The sequence below is a fragment of the Solanum lycopersicum genome, chromosome 1 (assembly GCF_036512215.1).
Source record: "Solanum lycopersicum chromosome 1, SLM_r2.1".
Classification (NCBI taxonomy): Eukaryota; Viridiplantae; Streptophyta; class Magnoliopsida; order Solanales; family Solanaceae; genus Solanum; species Solanum lycopersicum.
This window is the reverse complement of record NC_090800.1, coordinates 8,374,765-8,395,169: the sequence shown is the minus strand read 5'-3', so window position 1 is coordinate 8,395,169 and position 20,405 is coordinate 8,374,765. Positions and strand designations below refer to the sequence as shown.

At 35.4% G+C, this 20,405-nt stretch overlaps 1 protein-coding gene across 1 annotated transcript; it reads right to left on the bottom strand.

Moving 5' to 3' along the window:
• Positions 1–7,226: 7,226 nt before the first annotated feature.
• On the bottom strand, positions 7,227–9,353 carry LOC138340385 (uncharacterized). Its single transcript, XM_069292117.1, has 4 exons — positions 8,914–9,353; positions 8,648–8,812; positions 8,034–8,372; positions 7,227–7,539 (listed from the first exon to the last, which is right to left on the bottom strand). Exons 1-4 carry the CDS (start codon positions 9,351–9,353, stop codon positions 7,227–7,229), a joined length of 1,257 nt encoding a protein of 418 aa, XP_069148218.1.
• Between the last annotated feature and the right edge of the window lie 11,052 nt (positions 9,354–20,405).

Sequence of the window (20,405 nt, the reverse complement as noted above, 5' to 3'; positions counted from 1 at the left end):
TAGAATCTTACTGATTCCAACAAACTTTGTAGAAACACGAAGTTACAAAGTTTAATGAACCATTGAAGAAGAAAGGAATAGAAGAACTAAAACTAATTTTTACAAATCTTAAAGTTTGTACAACACTTACCAGAATCTGGAAAACTTTTAATAGGAAAAACTTCAACTCCACTAAACTCAAAGTGTCCACTTAAGGAAATTATTCCCCTCTAGTATCCGAGGTTTGATTTGGAATATGACCTGCCAGGGAAAAATAATTTCAATCACCAGTGTATAGATACAAAAAACTCCGATGTCAGTGAACCACTCAATGGCAGTACGGTACACTTAAAATACTATATTTAATAGTTGAAGAAGAAGTCCATTATTCTATATTAAAATGAGAGGAAATTCATCAATTTATTGAAAACAAAGGGTAGTGCGAAAAGGTTCTTATTGTGTCTTACTGGAAAGGTCACAAACCTTTGGAAAAGTCACAATCTTTCATAAAGGTCGTCATCTTTCATAAAAGTCAAAACTTTCCATAAAAGTCATAACTTTTCATAAAATTCGCAACTTTTCATAAACGTCACAACTTTTCATAAAAGTCGCGACATTTCATAAAAGTCATAACTCTTCATAAAAGTCGCAACTCTTCATTTTTCATTCACACCTTTTTAAAACCCAACAACTTAATCCTAGTCTAGATCTTTGATTGATAATTTAAAGATATTGATTGAAGTGGATAGTTAATCTAATGCATGCAATTTAGGTTTGATATCCATGATTTTCTTGAAAGAGATATTTTGGATGAGATGAATTAGCCCAAATATGCTTGAATAAAAGATTAACTCTTTATGGTATTCGATCAAAAATCTTAGTTGGATATTTTTATTTTCAATTATTAGTTATTCTCATGATTATTTTCAAGGATTTTTTGAGTGTTATCACCATATGAAGTATGCTAACATGTCATTTAAACTTATCGAATAGTTAACTATTTTAAAATTGCTACATGTTTTGTTAGTGAAACCTCATTCTCCATATAAGTTTACAAATCAAGACAATACAAATGATGTCTTACACTATTTATAAGGCATTGAAAGGAGGTTAGGCTTGGATTCATTGTATTTGAAAGATTATTTTAACTTCTACCGTTATGTTTTGAAAAAGATAGTCATAGCACGGAAGACACCCCTTAACTATTTGCAATGAACACTATTATCCTACAGAAAAACTTGTAAAGTTCCAGAAGTTTATATACATCTCTGCCTTTCATTTTTCATTTTTTGATGGGTCCATTGAAAACAATATCTCTATCTCCAAAGATAGGCATAAAGTAGTTGTAAACTTTTTCTTTCCCATACTCCACTTCGTATATTAAAGGAGATATGTTCTTGTTTATTGAAAGGAGAACTACACGAGAATATTGTTGTAATTGGAATTACACAAGAATATCTTTGTGCTTGGTTTGGGACATTATTATGCAGTCTTATAAACATGCACAAAAATTAGAGGTGTATAGAACAAAATAATCTTTTTTTAGCTTAAATTTTAACACACACGATTGCTAGTAAAATTTGTGGGCATGTAGTTGTACGATATTCTTCATCTAGTATAAGAATAAATGAGTGAATATAATAATTTTTCTTCCAAGAAATGGCCTTTTGAGCTTTAGAGCTTCTACGGTTTGATCATTTGTTTGTAGATTAATATATATCTTGAATGAATCTTTTTATATTTTATGATCTTTTTGCAAAATAAATTTAACAAAGTCAAAGTAGAATTACATGCAACAACACAAAATAATTAAGTAATTTTACCTTTGACTGGCAATAGAATTTTATAATTAATTTGTAAAAATAATATTCGATAGAGAACAATGTATTTGGAAACCAATATTCATGTAGTAAATAACATATCTCCAAAACATTAACTTGTTCAACTTGTAATTTATTTATAATTTAAAGTTGTACATAGTAATTATGATGTTAATGTACAAACCTTGTCCATGTTTTATTGTTAAATTTAATAAAAATAAATTTTATGTTTTAAGTAACAAGTAATTATTTTATAATTAAAATTGTGTTTGGCAATGAATACGAATAGGAGTTGTTTGAAAATTATAGTGATTAATTTTTGGGGGAAAAGTTAAAACAACTTTTTGTTGTTCTTAAAATTCTTGAATTCTTCTTGCATTGAAATTTCAAAGTTTTGTAGCTAAATGTATTATGTGGAGTTCAACTCTAAAATCATGTAAATACTTTTTATTGCGAAATGCCTCTAAAATATAAGAATTTGAGATTATTTATCAAAATAAAGGTATATGACATAAAGATAGAAACAATAAGCTTTCTGATTTAGCTAATGCCTTGTTTCAAATTACATAGAAATAGAATTAAAAAAAAATAAGCTTTCTTATTTGGATAATGCCTTGTTGAAAGTTACATTGAACAACAATTAAATTTCATATTTATTATTCCTTTCTCTGTCATATTATGAAATTTTAATTTTTTTAATTTATGCTTTCAGTAGTTTCTGTAATTCGACTTTCGTGAGGCCGGTGCCCACACTCACACCATTCACCATCACAAAAATAGATAGGAATGCCTCCACAAAGACGTATGCAGTCTGCGTCTGACTTGCAACAACACCTAGGAATATCTATTGCGTCAACCTTTGGCGAGACAGCTATCAAATTAAATGTTAGAATCTATAATTAATAGAAAAACACATTTCATATTTAATTACAAGAGGCTTTTCAAAACTAACTTCGAAAAATATTAGAGAAAAGTGTATGATACTCCAGTAATAATAGATCAAATCAAGTAAAAGACTTGCATATCTGTATCATTATAAACATGAGAAAAAAAGTCCACACTTTAAAAGCCATATCTTAATTTTTTTGTATGCTAACTAAGTTACTTGATGATGATATTTTACTTTCTTTGTGTCCTATTTTTAGTAGAGTTAGTTGATTATATAAAATAAATTTATATTTTGTGAATCTTGAATAAATTTATCTTTAATTTTGGGTGAATTACATTTAAGTTGACATGACTCTATATTTTGTTCATTGGAACATGTTATTTGCACATGTAAGGTGTTCATATTTTATTCATTTTAATATGTATGTCATTTTATCATATGTCACAATTCTCATAGCTCTTCAATTTAACTTGTCATGTTTTATCAAATGAAACGTGATACCAAACTAGGCATCGAGGAAAAGAGAACATCCTTGATTAAATAAAATGTGCTATAAATATAATTATATTTAATATACGAATAATGAAGCAAATATTATAAATTTTCCTACAAGGAAAAGGCCTTATTCCCTTTTTAGATCTTTTGTGGTGTGATAATTTATTTCACCATTTATCTTTACTGATTTATTGTTTTCTTATAAACTGAATTTATTTTTTTCTTATGCTTTTTCTATGAAACATACTCAACAAAGTAAAACTAGAATTATATGAAAGAGGAAAACTAAAATTATTTTGTATTTATCTTACGTACCTTCTACCAACAAACTTAAGAAAGAAAAATAACATTACATGAAAACAAATATAATAATGTAATTTTTTTGTTGTAGTAATATGATGGAATCAAGAAATATATTTAAACATATCTAGAAATATTAATATTATCAATGTAATAAACTACTCATCCTGAGAATAAAGTATTGCACAATCAAATAGAGGCTAAAGAATTTGTATTTATAAGCTGTGAATATTCATCTTAAAAATATATGTTATTTGGCTCGAACCAATAATTTTAATGTTAGTTTAACATAAAAAAAAGAACTATTTTGATCATCAAACACCCCTCTTAAAAAATGCTATGTTTTGTTAATTATAGATGATTAATGTAGCATGCAAATATCATGCTAATGAGAGATTATTTATCAAGAGAAAGGTATATGACATGAGAACCCAGTTGTAAAATTCTAGAAATTGCTAAACTAGGTGATATGCCTTAGTTCGTGTAACCCAATAAAGAGTTATTGTTCACGACCCCCTGGAATAATTCATAAAGGCCATGTTTGTATGGTTTGACTATGTGTCCTTAACACAGTTATGAGGTGAAGCCCATTTTTCCTTCGCATTCGTGGGCTCTCCATATCGCGATTGAGAGAAGACACTAACAAGTCATGACCACCTTTGGATATTGTGATAAGTGTAATATCTCGCAAATTGAAATAACTTTGAATGATTTAAGGATTGGAAATAGTGGTTTTTAGAAGGAATAAAATATGGTATTTTTGTTAAGTGAAACATAGTTGATTTTTTTGATCAATTTCAAATGACCATAACTCCTAGAACAAGATGAGTTAGGCGTATTTCCATGTAAGTTTGGGAAGCTCTTGGAATAATATTTCTGACGCTGATGTGTTTGCGCAATTCTGAATTCGTATGAGTGAGTTATTTCCTTTGGAAGTTCGGCTATTTGATTAATGAAAGTCTAATATTATTTTTGGAAGGTAATTTAATGGGGTAAAATAAGATTTTAGTTAGTTTATCAAAGGTGAAGTTTCATACTAGGGCTTTGAGAAAAGAGAAAAGAGGAGAAAGAAGGAGAAACAAGTAAGATTCGTCAAGATCATGCATTATTGGTTATGAATTTCGCCACCAATTCAATCCTACGAGGTATGTGAGATTTGATAACATTAGGTTAGTTCACACGCACACCAACCATGATTCATTTAAGCGAATTTAAGTATTTGAAAGTGTAGAAATCCCTCACTCCTTTCATATTCTTTTTTTTTGCGTTAGAGTTTATCTCTAAAATGTTTCCCTCTAATTCGTGCTTGTGTGTGTTTCAGATCATCGTGCCTCCAAGAAGAGCAGCACAAGGTCGTCCTACTAGTAGCAACTTCGAAGAGCTAGAGGTACCTAATGCACCGAATGTGAAATCTCATGGAGAAGTCACCTCCACTGAATACCGTGAGACTACTAGGATGTTAAGCCAAGCGATGAACAATAAAGTCGCGCAACAGAGAGAAGCTCGATAGGATAAGTGTCAAGCCTAGAGCTACCCCCGTGACGCAGAGACGGAGCCTAGGACCACAAGTCATCCTAAGCTAATCTTGTTGGCATGATCATGAGCATACTACAGATAATAAACTGATGCAGAAGATTTATCTTAATTAAATCTTAAAAGATGGGGAATACCCATATTCTATAACTGAGATATTTGAAAACAATGAGTTTAATACAAAGAAGTTATTAACTCTATATTATGCTGAAACTAACTATGTCTAAAATAAGACTCGAAATTGGATTGGAAATACTGGGACAAGCCCTCGCTAAATCTAGCGAAAACTGAAACTAAATGACTAAAGACAAAAATGAAACTCATGACAGTTGTCCTCGGAGAATAAGGACTCACCACTGAATCTGCTGAACTGGAGATCAAAAATTGATCTACGCGTGATCTCGATGCAGAGAACCTGAACCTACATCAAGAGAAGATGCAGCGCACGTATGCGTTAGTACTTGAAAGGTATTGAGCATGTAGGATATAGTAAAGCTGAAATAAAATATAACTGAACAAGCATAAAAGCAAGTATAATAATCTGACATGATAAATTGAATTCTGAGCTGACTAGATGCAATGAACAATTTATAACATGCTGAAACTGAATACTGAATATACTGATAAATGGTCAATGTAGAGAGTCTGACTTAACTGTGGGAACTACTAATAACCGATAATAAATCCACATGAGCTAAATGTTGAATCTGATGTATACACCCCATTGAGAGTATCCAATATAGCCTGCAATGGTATAAAGGCATGCTGGCGTGATCATTAAACTGATTGCCCTCAAAGGGGACTTACAACCTATTTGGCTAGTAATTCTGGGAATATTGGTTAGGCTAAGCCCTAGTCGAACTCGGTATTATGCTACTCCGAATGAAATTTTTAAAGTTACGGATTATGGCTGAGTTTTTTTAGATACTGGATAGCTTGAAACTCAACATGCAAATAGAGAATGCAACAATTAATCTGGTAACTATGCATTTATAACTGAGCATGTATATTTGAAGAGTCTGAAATATCTGACCTAGCATGAGTAGTTCAAGAACTAAAGATATACAGAGCAAGGGTTCTGAAATTCATGTGATAATCTAAGTAATAACATTATAATCTTATTTGGAACATAAAACTAATAAGTTCATAAAATTCTGTTTAATTTCTAAAAACCCTAGATCTAATTGTGATAAGAGAATCAAGAATCTGACTGAAAACTAGGGATCCAATGGGTGAAAGAAAGCCACTAGTGAAATCTCACATACCTGGTGGTGAAATTCACAAAAAATTACTTAGGTTTTGGGTTGGAACTACTTGAGCTTGTTCTGTTTTTGAACTAGGGTTCTTGAGTTTTTTCTCCTCTCTTGCTTCTAATTTTCTAATTTTTGATATAATGATTTAACTTAGATATGCTTTAGTTAGGTTTCTTTGCTTTAAACTGACTAAAATATGATGATTTAGGGTCAAAACGTCATATCCTAGGGTTTAAACGAATTGGGGAAGGTCCAAAAGGCTCCTCGGAAAGTTGCTGGCGGACCAAACAACGGCCTGGACTGATAGTTAGTTGACTGGGCCTGTTTGATAGACCTCTACTAAAATGGGCATAACGTTTTACTCGGAGGTCTGATTTTAGCAAGGTCAGTGTCTTTGAAAATCTAATTCAGTTATATATCTGTGGGTAGGTCACACACCTAATTCATTTTGTACTAAGATTTGTGACCATTTGAAGTTGACCCAACTTCATTGCCCTTAACTGTCTGAATATTTTCCAACTAGGTCAGACATACAGACCGTAGGTAAACCTACTGACCATTTTGTTCATCCGTAGCTCTTGTCACATAGTTGGTGAATGGGGGTCTCGATCGACGAACACGAACTATGGACAATCGTGGAATTGGAAGGATAGAGTTGAGGATAGTTTGCTTTCATGGATGCTTCTGCTTCCCAAGTAGCTCCCTCTACGGACTGACTTCTCCACAGAACCTTGACTGAAGAGACTTCTTTGTTTCTCAACCTTCTGACTTGACGGTCAAAAATATCAACTGGTACATCCTCATAGGAAATATTATCTTTCACTGCCACACTCTCCAATGCCACAATAGAGGCTGAATCACCCACACACTTCTTCAAAAGTGAGATGTGGAAGATCGGATGCATTGCTGCTATTTCTGCTGGCAACTCTTACTCATATGCCACCTTGCCAACCGTTTTCAAGATCTTGTAAGGGCCTGCATATCTAGGACTGAGCTTCCTTTCTTTACAAATCTCATCACCCCTTTCATAGGTGAGACATTTAGAAAAATCCAATCATCAACTTGGAACTCTAGTTCCCTTCTCCTTACATCTGCATAAGATTTATGACGACTTTGAATTGTCTTAAGTCTATCTCTAGCGAGTTGCACTTTCTCCATAGCATATAAAACTGAGTCTGGCCTTATCAAAGTTGTTTCACCTAGTTCAAACCAACCAGCAAGAGATCTACATCTACGCTCATATAAAGCCTCATAAGGGGCCATCTGAATGCTGGAATTGTAAGTATAACCGTAGGCAAACTCAATAAGAGGAAGGTGGTCATCCCAACTACCTTTGAATCGATTACACAAGCTCTCAACTTATCCTCTAAGGTCTTAATGGTATTCTCCACTTGCCCATCTGTATGTGGATGAAATGTTGTACTAAGGTTAACTTGAGTACCAAGACCTTTCTGAAATGATTTCAAGAAATGAGAGGTAAACTATGGACCTCTATCTGATATGATAGACAAAGGGACCCCATGAAACATCACAATCTCATTAATGTAAAGCCTTATATAGTCTTCTTTCGAATATGTTGTCTTGACCACCAAGAAGCGATAAGACTTATTCATCCTATCAACTATCACCAAAATGGAGTTATGTTGTCTACGAGTATGCGGTAATCTTGTGATGAATTCCAAATTGATGACATCAAACTTCCAAGTAAAAATATCAATCTCTGGAGTCATACCCCCTGGTTTCCGATGTTCTACCTTGACTTACTGGCAATTGGGGCACTTACTCACAATGTCTGCTATATCCCTCTTCATGTCATCCCACCAATAGGCTTCCCACAAATCGCGGTACATCTTAGTATAACCTGGATGAATAAAATACCTAGAGTTATGGGCTTCATCAAGGATAGGCTTTATCAACTCACCCACATCAGGTGCACACAATCTACCCTGGTAGCGAAGTACACCATCTCCCTCTTGGGACAAAACTTCCACACTCTGATTATGGAATGCACCTTTAAGTTCAAGCAAGATTGGATCACTGTCTTTCTTTTCCTTAACCTCAAGTACCAAAGACGATACTTCCCCATTTTGAATTGTTACACCACTGTTTGATATGCTCATAAGACAAAATTCCAAGCGAGCAAGCCAGTGAAGATGCTTTAGTAACTCCCTCCTTTCTTCCTCGGCGTGGCAATGTTAACTTACTGGCAATTGGAGCACTTACTCACAAAGTTTGCTATATCCCTCTTTATGTCATTCCACCAATAGACTTCCCACAAATCGCGGTACATCTTAGTATAAACTGGATGAATAATATACCTAGAGTTATGGGCTTCATCAAGGATATGCTTTATCAACTCACCCACATCAGGTGCTCACAATCTACCCTGGTAGCACAGTACACCAACTCCCCCTTTGGAGAAAACCTCCACTCTCTGATTATGGAATGCACCCTTAAGTTCAAGCAAGATTAGATCAATGTCTTTCTTTGCCTTAACCTCCACTACCAAAGACGATACTTCCCCATTTTGAATTGTTACACCACTGTTTGATATGCTCATAAGACAAAATTCCAAGCGAGCAAGCCTGTGAAGATGCTTTACTAAATCCATCCTTTCTTCCTCGGCATGGCAATGTTAACTTACTGGCAATTGCGGCACTTACTCATAAATTTTTCTATATCCCTCTTCATTTCATTCCACCAATAGACTTCCCGCAAATCGCGGTAAATCTTAGTATAACCTGGATGAATAATATACCTAGAGTTATGGGCTTCATCAAGGATATGCTTTATCAACTCACCCACATCAGGTGCACACAATCTACCCTGGTAGCGAAGTACACCATCTCCCCCTTTGGAGAAAACCTCCACTCTCTGATTATGGAATGCACCTTTAAGTTCAAGCAAGATTGGATCACTGTCTTTCTTTTCCTTAACCTCCACTACCAAAGACGATACTTCCCTATTTTTAATTGTTACACCACTATTTGATATGCTCATAATACAAAATTCCAAGCGAGCAAGCCTGTGAAGATGCTTTACTAACTCCTTCCTTTGTTCCTCGGCATGGGATACACTACCCATGGATAATATACTAAGAGCATATGCTACTATATTCACCTTTCTAGGATGGTAACACAAACTCATATCATAATCATAAGGTTTTCAAGTGATCTCCACTGGCAAAGATTCAACTCTTTCTAGGTGAACACATACTGAAGGTTCTTATGTTCAGTGAACATATCTACATGAATACCATACAAGTAGTATCTTTATATGTTCAGTGCAAATACCACTGTTGCAAGTTCGAGGTCATGAGTTTGATAGTTCTTCTCATGCGCCTTAAGGTGCCTAGAGGCATAAGCTATCACCTTACCTCTCTGCATTAACACACAACCTAGGCCAACCTTGATGCATCATAATATATCATATAACCATCTGAACCCTCTAGTAGAGTCAAGACAGGATCTCTAGTAAATCTAATTTTCAATTCTGTGAAGCTTTTCTCAAAATCAACTTACCATTAGAACTTGACTATCTTCTGAGTTGCCTAGTCAATGGTGAGGATATGGATAAAAATCCATCCACAAACCTTTTGTAATAACCTACTAGACTTGAGAAACTACAGATATCTATAGCATAGGTAGGTCTAGGCCACTGTTTCTTGACTTCTATCTACTATGAATCCACTCGGATCCCTTCACTAGATACAATGTGACCAAAAAAAGCAACAAATTGAAAACAAAACTCATATTTACTAAACTTCGCGAATAACTGGCGATTTTTAGAGTATGCAGAATAACACTCAAATGAATTGAATGTTCTTCCTCACTCCTAGATTATATGCGGATATCATCAATAAAGACGATAACGAACAAGTCCAAGTACTGTTTGAAATCTCTATTTATCAAATCCATGAAAGTTGCAGGATCATTTGTTAGGTCAAACGACATAACTGCAAGTTCATAATGACCATACTGAGTTCTGAAGGCTGTTTTTAGAAGGTCACTATCTCTGACTCTAAGCTGATGATAACCCGATCTGAGGTCTATCTTTGAAAAATGGCTAGAACCATGAAGATGGTCAAACAAGTCATCAATCCTAGGAATCGGATACATATTCTTGATTGTGACCTTGTTCAACTGTCTATAGTCAATTCACATTCTGATAGAACAATCTTTCTTCCTTACGAACAACATCGGTACACCCCATGGTGAAATACTAGGTCTGATGAAGCCCTTATCTAGATGTTCTTTCAACTTCTCTTTCAATTTCATAAGCTCTGCTAGAGCCATTCTATAAGGAGGAATAAAAATAGGTTGGTTATTTTGAAGGAGATCAATTCCAAAGTGTATTTCCCTTTCGAGAGAGACTCCGGGAAGATCTTCTAGAAACACGTCTGGAAATTCACAAAGTACTAGAACTGACTCAAGAGTTGGGGTTGCAAGGCTAGAATCCTTAACCCAAACTAGATGATAGAGATAACCCTTAGATATCATTTTTCTGGCCTTAAATTAAGAAATAAATCGACCCATAGGCGCTAAGCTACTACCCTTCCATTCTAAAATTGGTTTGTCCCAAAACTAAAAACGATTAATCCAGTTCTACAATCAACTGATGCATAACATGAATGTAACCAACCCATGACTAGAATGATATCAAAGTCTACCATTACTAACTCTACTATATATGTTGGGTTCTGAGATACTCTGATAGGGTAATTTCTGTATAGTCGTCTATCTATAACTGGGTCACCGATTGGAGTAGAGATAGAGAAAGGTTCTTAGAGAGTTTTTAGACTAACAGTGAATTGGATTGCTATACTGAGTTATAAAAGACAAAGTCATCTCTATTGTCTTTCCACTTGAATTCGACCGTACGTGAATAAAATCCTTAAGCTACTTGGATGCCATTTCACCCTATAACTACCGGTTACTTGCACAAATACAAATATTTATTGACCTCATCAAGGAACTTATATGGGTCCTCACACAACTTGGGACCCTGAAACTCAGGTGAATCTTTCTAAACAAATGTCGAATACTAGCTGCCACTAAACCTCCATTGTTATTAGTTTGAACTCGAACCTTCTGATTGTTTAAGGTTGTCATACTTTTATCCAAAAGCTGAACTGGCGTTCTGAAACTCTACAGTAGAACTTCTTTATCTGGTACTTGATGAACTTCGTTAGAATTGTGTGAATTAGAAGTCCATGACTAAGCTCTAAGAGGAGGCATGATCTGAAATGTAGAACGTCAATATAGAATGGAATAAGATCATACCTCACGCACGATAAGAGTAACAAAAAAGTGAAGTTTTTCCGAAAACACTTTAAAGCATCCCTCTCATTAGATGTGGTGCACTTCACACCCATGAAAAAGACTCTACTTAGTGCGGATTTTCAGACTACCTAGGACACTTAAACCTAGTGCTCTGATGCAAAGTTTTGTCATGCCACAATCTACCCCCGAGATGCGGACATGGAACCTAGGACCACAAGTGATCCCAAGCTAACCCTACAGACATGATCATCAGCATACTAAAGATAATAAATTGATGTAGAAGCTAAATCATAATTAAATATGAAAAGATGGGGAAAACCCATATTTTATAACTAAGATATTTGAAAATAATGAGTTTAATACAAAGAAGTTATTAACTCAATACTAAGCTGAAACTAACTATGTCTGAAATAAGCCTCTAAACTGGACTAGAAATACTAGGACAAGCCCCAGCTAAATCCAAAAAAAAACTAAAACTAAATGACTAAAGACTGAAATGAAACTCATGATTGTTGTCCTCGGAGAATAAGGACTCACAACTGAATCTGCTGAACTGGAGATCGGAAATCGATCCTTACGTAATTTGGATGCTGAAAACTTGAACCTACATCACGAGAAGATGTACCGCACGTATGCGTCAGTATTAGAAAGGTAATGAGCATGTTGGATAAAGTAAAGCTGAAATAAAATATGACTGAACAAGCATAAAAACAAGTATAATAATCTGACATGATAAACTAAATTTTGACCAGACAAGATCCAATGAACAATTTATAACATGCTGAAACTGAATACTTGGTATACTGATAATCAATGCAAAGAATCTGACTTAACTGTGGGAGCTACTAATAACCAATAATAAAACCACATGAGCTAAATGTGGAGTCCAGTGTATATGCCCCATCAAGAGGACCCAATATACCCTACCAAAGGTATAAAGTCATGCTGGCGTGATCACTAAACTGATTTTCCATAGAGGGGACTTACAAACTACTTGGCTAGTAGTTATGGGACTATTGGGTACGCTAAAACCTAGCCGCACTTGGTATTATGCTACTTATCAATAAAATCTGTAAATATATTGATTATGTCTGAGCTTATGTAAATACTTGATATCTCAAAACTGAACATGTAAAATGAGAATGCAACAATTAATTTGGTAGTAATGCATTTATAACTGAGGTATGTATATCTTAAAAGTCTGAAATATTTGACCTAGCATGTGTAATTTAATAACTAAAGAAATACAAAGCTAGGGTTCTGAAATTCATGCTATAATCTGAGTAATAACATGGTAATCCGATTCGGAACATAAAACTAATAAATTCATAAAGTTCTGTTGAATTTCTAGGAACCCTAGATATAATCGTGCTAAGAGAATCAAGAATCTGACTGAAAACTATGGATGCAATGGGTGAAAGGAACCACTAGTGAGATCAAACATACCTGGTGGTGAAATCAACGGAAAAATAAATAAGTTTCAAAGATGGAACTGCTGGAACTTGTTGCGTTCTTTAACTAAGGTTCTTTAGCTTTTTCTCCTCTCTTGCTTCTAATATTCTAACTTTTTATTTAATTATTTGACTTAGATATGTTTTACTTATGTTTCTAGGCTTAAACTGACTAAATATGATGATTTAGGGTCTAAACAACATAATATAGGGTTTAAACGAAGTGAGAAAGGTCCAAAAGACCCCTGGGAAAGTTACTGTCGGACCAAACAACGACCTGTGGCGACGGTTTGTCGTCTAAGCGATGCCTTATTGTTGGGTCCGTCGACTAGGCCTGTTCTACTGGACTTTAATAAAATGGTAATAACTTTTACTCAGAGGTCTGAATTTAACAAGGTCGGTGTCTATGGAAAGCTAATTCAATTATCTATCTGTGGGGTAGGTCATGGGACACCTAATTCATTTTGTGCTAACTGTTATTACCATTTGAAGTTTACCCAACTGCATTTCCCCTTAACTATCTGCAAATTTTCCACCTAAGGTAAGACCTATGGACCGTAGGTCCACCTACGGACCATGATGGTCATCCATAGCTCCTGTTAGAGAGTGGTTGAATGCGGGTCTTGATCGACGGTCATGGACTACAGAGCGTCTTCTGACTTGCGGACCGTCATCTTACCTACGGACCTTTGGTCCGTCCTTCGATCAAGACTTAACCAATTTTTTTCTTTGCTGAGTTTTTGGGAGTTTCAGATCCCATCCATGGTTGTGCAGGATGGACCGTCGTATGTCCTATGGAACGTCGATGCCACCACTGGTTGCACCTACATATTTTTCTGAAAAAACTAATTTTTGGTCTATTTTGGCTACAAGGTGTTACAATGAGGCAGAAACCTCGAGGATTCGTGAGATCTTGATAATTAATCCTCCTAGCTTCACCGGTTTGAGAACTATAGAGGATCTGAAAAAATTTGTGAAAGAGTTTATGAAGGTCTTCAATGTGATGCATGTGGTCAACATAGAGAGAGGTTAAATAGACGTATTTTAATTGAAGAATGTATCTAGGACTTGGTTTGATCAATGAAAGGAGGACAAAGATGAGGATGCACCACATCCAAGTTGGACTCGCTTTGATGAAGACTTCTTGGGGCATTTATTTCCCCAAGAACTAAAGGAATTAAAGGAAGGGGAGTTCCTTAATTAAAAACAAGACTCCATAAGTGTTGATGAGTATGGGTTAAATTTTACCCAACTATCTTGCTATGCTCCGGAGATGGTAAAGTATATGATGAGCAGAATGATCTTGTTTATTACTGGCTTGGGACGTGCTTCAAGCAAAGGAGGTAGGATGCAATGTTGATAAGCGACATAGACATATCCAGGATGATAGTCTTTGTGCAACAAGTTGAGGAGGAGAAGTTGAGGTACCATAAGGAGTATTGGAACAAGAAAGCTAAGACTGGGAACTAGTCTGGTCAACAGAAGGGTTGTTCAAGTAGACAACAATTTCAGAAACTAAAGGGGCGTGCACCATCATCTACTAGTGCACATATGCCTAGAAATAAAGATGAATATCATGGCTAGAATTCGCAGAACTTCAAGGTTAGACCATCCCAATCCATAGGTAGAGTGACACAATGAGGTAGTTGGGCTCCATTATAAGGTAGGTGTGGTAGAAACCATGCCAGTAAGTATGGGGATGACCAGTCGGGTTGCTTCAAGTGTGGTAAAGAGGAGCACTACATGAAAGAGTTCCTAAGAATAAGCAGGGAACTGGAAATCCGGGAAATAGAGCCCAATCTTAATTCAGTTGATCCACAAGACAAGGCTGCACCTAGAGAGGAATTTTCTGTATAGACAGAGGGTCAAACAACCTCTATGCAATTATTAGCCGCCAAGAGTAAGATAACTCTCCAGATGTTGTCACGGGTATGATCAAAGTCTTTACTTTTGATTTTTATGCTTTGTTGTACCTAGGAGAAATTTTATCTTTTTCAACTCCTTATGTTGAAAATCAGTTTTAGATTCTTCCTGAAAAACTTTATGAACCCTTCTGTGTTTCTACACCTGTTGGGGAGTGTATCGTGATTGTCCAATCCCCATCAATCACAAAAACACCATGGTTGATCTAGTAGCGTTAGACTTTGTAGATTTTGATGTCATTCTATGTATGGACTGGCTTCATACCTGTTATACGTCAATAGATTGTAGAACTCGAGTTATCAAGTTCCATATTCCTAATGGGACAGTCATAGAATGGATTAGTAGTTCAGCAGTACCAAAGGGTCGTTTCACATTAGTTTCAAAGGGGTTTATCTATCACTTTGTTTGAGTTAATGACTCAAGTTATGAGGTAACCTCCCTTCAGTCAGTTCATATAATAAAAGAGTTTCCATTAGTTTTTCCTGATGATCCACCTGAAGTCCCTCATGAGAGAGAAATAGACTTTGCCATAGACATCATTCCAGATACTCATCCTATCTCTATTCCTCCATACGTAATTGCACCATCAGAGTTAAAAAATCTGACAAACAATTGAAAAATTTGTTAAACAAAGGCTTTATTTGACCAAGTGTCTCAGCTTGGGGTGCTCTGGTTTTATTTGTGAGAAGGAAAGATGATATCCTTAGCATTTGTATAGATTAACGTTAGTTGAATAATGTAACCATCAAGAATAAGCATCATCTTCCAAGGATAGATGATCTTTTTTATCATCTTTAGGGTGCTTCTTGCTTCTCAAAAATTGATCTCAAATCACGCTACCCTCTGTTAAAAATTAGAGAATGTGACATTCAAAAGATAGCTTTTAGAACAAGATATGGAAATTATGAGTTTTTGGTTATGTCATTTGGTTTGACAAATGCACCTACAACATTAATGGATCTTATGAACAGGGTCTTAAAACCTTATTTACATCTGTTTGTAATAGTCTTCATTGATGACATATTCATTATTCAAGGAATGAAAAAGATTATACTAGTCACCTTAGGATAGTTTTAGAGAATTTTAAAGATAAGGAGTTATACACAAAATTCTCCAAATGCGAGTTTTGGCTTGTGGCATTCTTGGTCACATCACATCTGCTGATGGGATTAGAGTTGATACCTAAAAGATAGAAGCAGTTCAGAGTTAGACTAGACTCGTATCTCCAAAAAATATAAGGAGTTTCTTGTGTTTAGATGGCTATTATAGGAGATTTGTTGAAGGGTTTTCATATATGTTGTCTCCTTTGACCAAGCTAACTCAGAAGATAGTCAAGTTTCAATGGTCTGAAGCTTGTGAGAAAAACATTCAAGAATTGAAAAAGAGATTGACTATCGCCCCAGTTTTGACCTTACCAGAGGGTACTCAAGGTTTTCTTGTGTACTTTGATAAATCAATAGTTGGTTTAGGTTGTGCATTAATGCAGAATGGCAAGGTTAAAGCTTATGCCTCCAAAAAGTTGAAGGTTGATCACGAGAATTATCTGACTCATGACTTAGAATTGGATGCAATAGTTTTTGCTTTGAAGATATGGACTCACTACTTGTATAGTGTTCATGTTGACATATTCACTAATCACAAGAGCCTCCAATATGTGTTCACTCAGAATGATCTATATATCAGACAGAGGAGGTGATTAAAATTACTCAAGATTATTACATGAGTATTCTTTACCACCCATGTAAGGCTAATGTAGTTGCTGATGCTCTACGAAGGTTATCCATGGAGAGTACCAACCATGTTAAGGATCAAATGATTGAGTTAGCTAAAGATGTGAACAAACTTGAATGCTTGGAATTCAAACTTATGGATTTTACAGAAGGGGAAATAATGGTGACGAATGGGGATGAGTCATGATTAGTTTCAGAGGTGACATAGAAACAAAACCAAGATCCATTTTTCTTGACTTGATGTCAAATGCTCATAAGCAAAGAGTATTAGGTTTTGAATAAGGGGAAGATGGTGAGATAAAGTTTTAAGGTAGGTTGTGTGCACCTAGGGTGGATGGTCTCCAAGAGAGGATCGTGGATGAAGTTCATAGCTCTAGATGTTCCATTAATTCGGGTTCCACAAAGATGTACTGCGATTTAAGAGAGGTATATTGGTGGGAAGGCATGAAGATGGGCATGAAGAGTTTGTTGCTAAGTGCCCAGATTGTCAACTAGAAAAAGTAGAATACCAAAGGCCAAGAGGTTTGGCTCAGAATATAGAACATCCGAAATGGAAGTAGCATATGATTGATATGAAATTTATCACATGCTTCCCAAGATCTCACAAGTATCATGATTCTATTTGTGTGATTGTTGATAGAATGACAAAGTCAACCCGTTCTTGTCAGTAAAGACGATTTTGCCGAGGATTATGCTAAGTTATACCTTCAACAAGTGGTAAGACTTCACGGAGTTCCAATTTCCATTATTTCAGATGGTGGTGCACAATTTAGTGCACATTTCTAGAAATCTTTCCAAAAAGGTTTCGGTTCAAAGGTGAACTTAAGCATTGTTTTTCATTCTACGACAGCTGGATAAGTTAAGGGTATTATCCAAGCTTTAGAAGACAAGTTGAGAGATTGTGTACTTGACTTTAAGGGGAATTGGGATAATCACTTACCTCTTATTGAGTTCTCTTACAAGAATAGTTACCATTCGAGCATCCAAAAGCTCCACATGAAGCTCTTTATGTAAGAAGATGTAGATCCCCAATGTCAGGGTTGATAGAGTTCACCAAGATATGGATAAGGTGAAAGTGATTCAAGAGAGATTCAAAATGGCACAGTCTCCAAAAGTCCTGCAAAGATGTTAGGAGAATGTCGTTAGAGTTTGAGGTTGATTGGGTATATCCAAAAGTTTTACCTATTAAGGGTGTTATAAGGTTTGGTAAGAAGAGGAAACTTAGTCCCCGGTATATTGGTCCTTACAAAGTATTCCAAAGAGTTGGTAATGTATCTTAGGAGTTGGAACTACCCCAAGAATTAGCAGCGGTTGTATTCCATATTTCAATGTTGAAAAAGTGCTTGGGTGATCCATTACTGATTTTACCAACTAAGAATGTTAAGATTAAGGATAGTTTGCCTTTGAAGAGGTTTCAATCCAAATTTTAGATCGTCATGTTCACAAGATGAGAACTAAGGAAATTGCATTAGTCAAGGTCTTTTGGAGGAACCAATTCATTGAAGAAGCGACTTGGAAAGTGAGGAGGTTATGAAGAAGAGATAACCACGTCACTTTGAATCAAGAGAAAATGCAGATAAAGGTACTAAAATCTCTTCTTAGCTCTTTATAATACTATGTGTAAGCATGTCATTACTTTGTTGGTTGAGGGCGGAAATGATGTTACTACCCTTATCTAACTGAAAGAGTTCTTCTTCGAGAATGAATGTTCCCAAGGGGATATATTGTAACATTTTGTAACTCAAAATAACTGGGAATAAGCCAAGAAACAAAAAATAATGTCTTTGCAAATAAAGGGAAAAATTTGGAAAAACTCCTAAGTTTAAAAAATGAGTTTTGGTCATTTTCAAAACGGCCACTTCAAGATCAAGAGGAGTTAGCGTAAGTTCCTTATATGCATGGCAAACCCTTGGGACTTTCCAATGGCTCCAGCCTTTCTTTTAGAAGTTCGGGGTTGTTGGAGTGAGAAAAGTCCCATCCGGATTTTAGTAAGAGTAAAGTAATCTTTTCACCCTACTATTTCATAATTTGTTTTAAGGCTTGTTAGGGGTAAAATAGGACTTAAGTCATTTGTATAAAATTAGAATACGCTGAGGTCTTGGTAGAAAAAAAAGAATAGAAGAAGGTGATAGGATAAAATGCGAGTGGAATTCGCCAGGGTGATCCCAATAAGGTATGTGAGATCGTTCTGTGGTGGGTTATTTAACCCACACACCAATGTGTTTAATTCAGCGCAATTAGAGTAGATTGAATGATGAACATTGAAGTTCCTGACGAACAATTGTTGAATATTTGTTGTTGAGTTGGAGTATACCTTTACTTTTTCATTCATGTTTCTGGGATGTTTTAGGAGCCTAATCTATTTGTTATTGAGAATATTACTAATCCCAAGTTCTTGGGGAAAGATACATGGGTGTAGAGATGAAAAATGGATAAGAAAGTTGAAATTCCCATTTAACAGACCTCGGGGTGCCGCGCCTACCAGAGATCCTAAAGACAGGCTCTTTCAAACAAGACCTGGCACGCCTCGCTAAGAAGAGTGACTTAGACCAAAGACTTTTCATCAATCTTTGGCGCTTCACGCCTCTCAAAGCTCCAAGGTCATCTAGAGACCCCATTCTCTCCATCTCTTTTCGTACTAGTTCCCAAGTGATGTACCCACTTTTCTTAGTTGATTCGAACACTCAAAATTACATATAAACATCATGAAATCATCTATAAAAATGAGATAATGATCCTAGAATCCATAATCCATTCAAGGGAAGTTAAGATAAAAGTCAAAGAACTTAAGAGTCAAGTATAAAAGTTATGGAGAAAGTCAAAGTAAATTCTTAAAGATTTCAATAGTCTTAAGCATTTTAACTTTGTTTTAAGGCTCAAGATACAACTTGAGCAAAGAGTAATGAGTTGATTTGAAAACTCAACTGTTATAATGGAGCTAAGTATTCCCTAAGAGTTAAGTTTCAAGTAAATCAAAGATAAAAGAGTGGGTGCATTTCTCAAAGAGCTATAAGGGAACTAAGTAGTCTCTAAGAATTGACAATGTCTTCAAATTTTGAGAAAAGAAAGGAATCTAGACTTGTACAGAGCCTTTAGCTAGTTTTAAAAAAAGGGAACTATGATTTCCAATTCAGCTTTTAAAGCTAAGTTTGAGCAATTACCTCAAACCAGAGAATAAGTTGTTTCAAAAAAAGATGAGTTATGTATTTTTTTTTGTATTAGAATTGAGCACCGATATGGGGACGTGACTTCATAAAAACTAAAGAATAGACGAGTGGATCCACTTAATAGTTCAGGTTCAATACCAACTGCAAGGTATAGAGAGGTCCTATTACAACGTGAGGTAAGATATTGTACCATCACTTAGGCTCATAGTGATGACAGTCGTTTAGAGAATCTCCCCATAAAATTGTATTACTTTCATTATAAGTAAAGTTGAGTTTGTTATTGCATTATCTTTAACGAACTAAGTTGCTTACACTTCTTTTACAAGGTATGTATACATATATTGCATGGGTCTTTACTATTTATATTGAGTTAGTACTTCATGAGTTGAGCAGAGCCAAGTTAAGTTCTTCTTAGTCGTATCAAGCTAAAGTTGTGGTTTAGTTTTCCAGCTTGCATACTCTTACATAAATAACTGATGCCAGTTGGCCTGCATCATCTTATGATGCAAACGCGGGTAACCGGGATTAGCACCCAATACCTCGTTGAGCATTCGGATTCAGTGGTTAGACTCCTTGCAGTCAA

Bases quoted from the DNA above. Each gene is read 5' to 3' on its own strand.
- LOC138340385 (XM_069292117.1), bottom strand. From the start codon at position 9,353: ATGGGTAGTGTATCCCATGCCGAGGAACAAAGGAAGGAGTTAGTAAAG. The intron at 8,813-8,913 runs GTAAGTTAACAT...CATATCAAACAG, and splicing joins AGTAAGTGCCGCAATTGCCA to TGGTGTAACAATTCAAAATG. The intron at 7,540-8,033 runs GTAAGTCAAGGT...TTACAATTCCAG, and splicing joins AGTAAGTGCCCCAATTGCCA to CATTCAGATGGCCCCTTATG.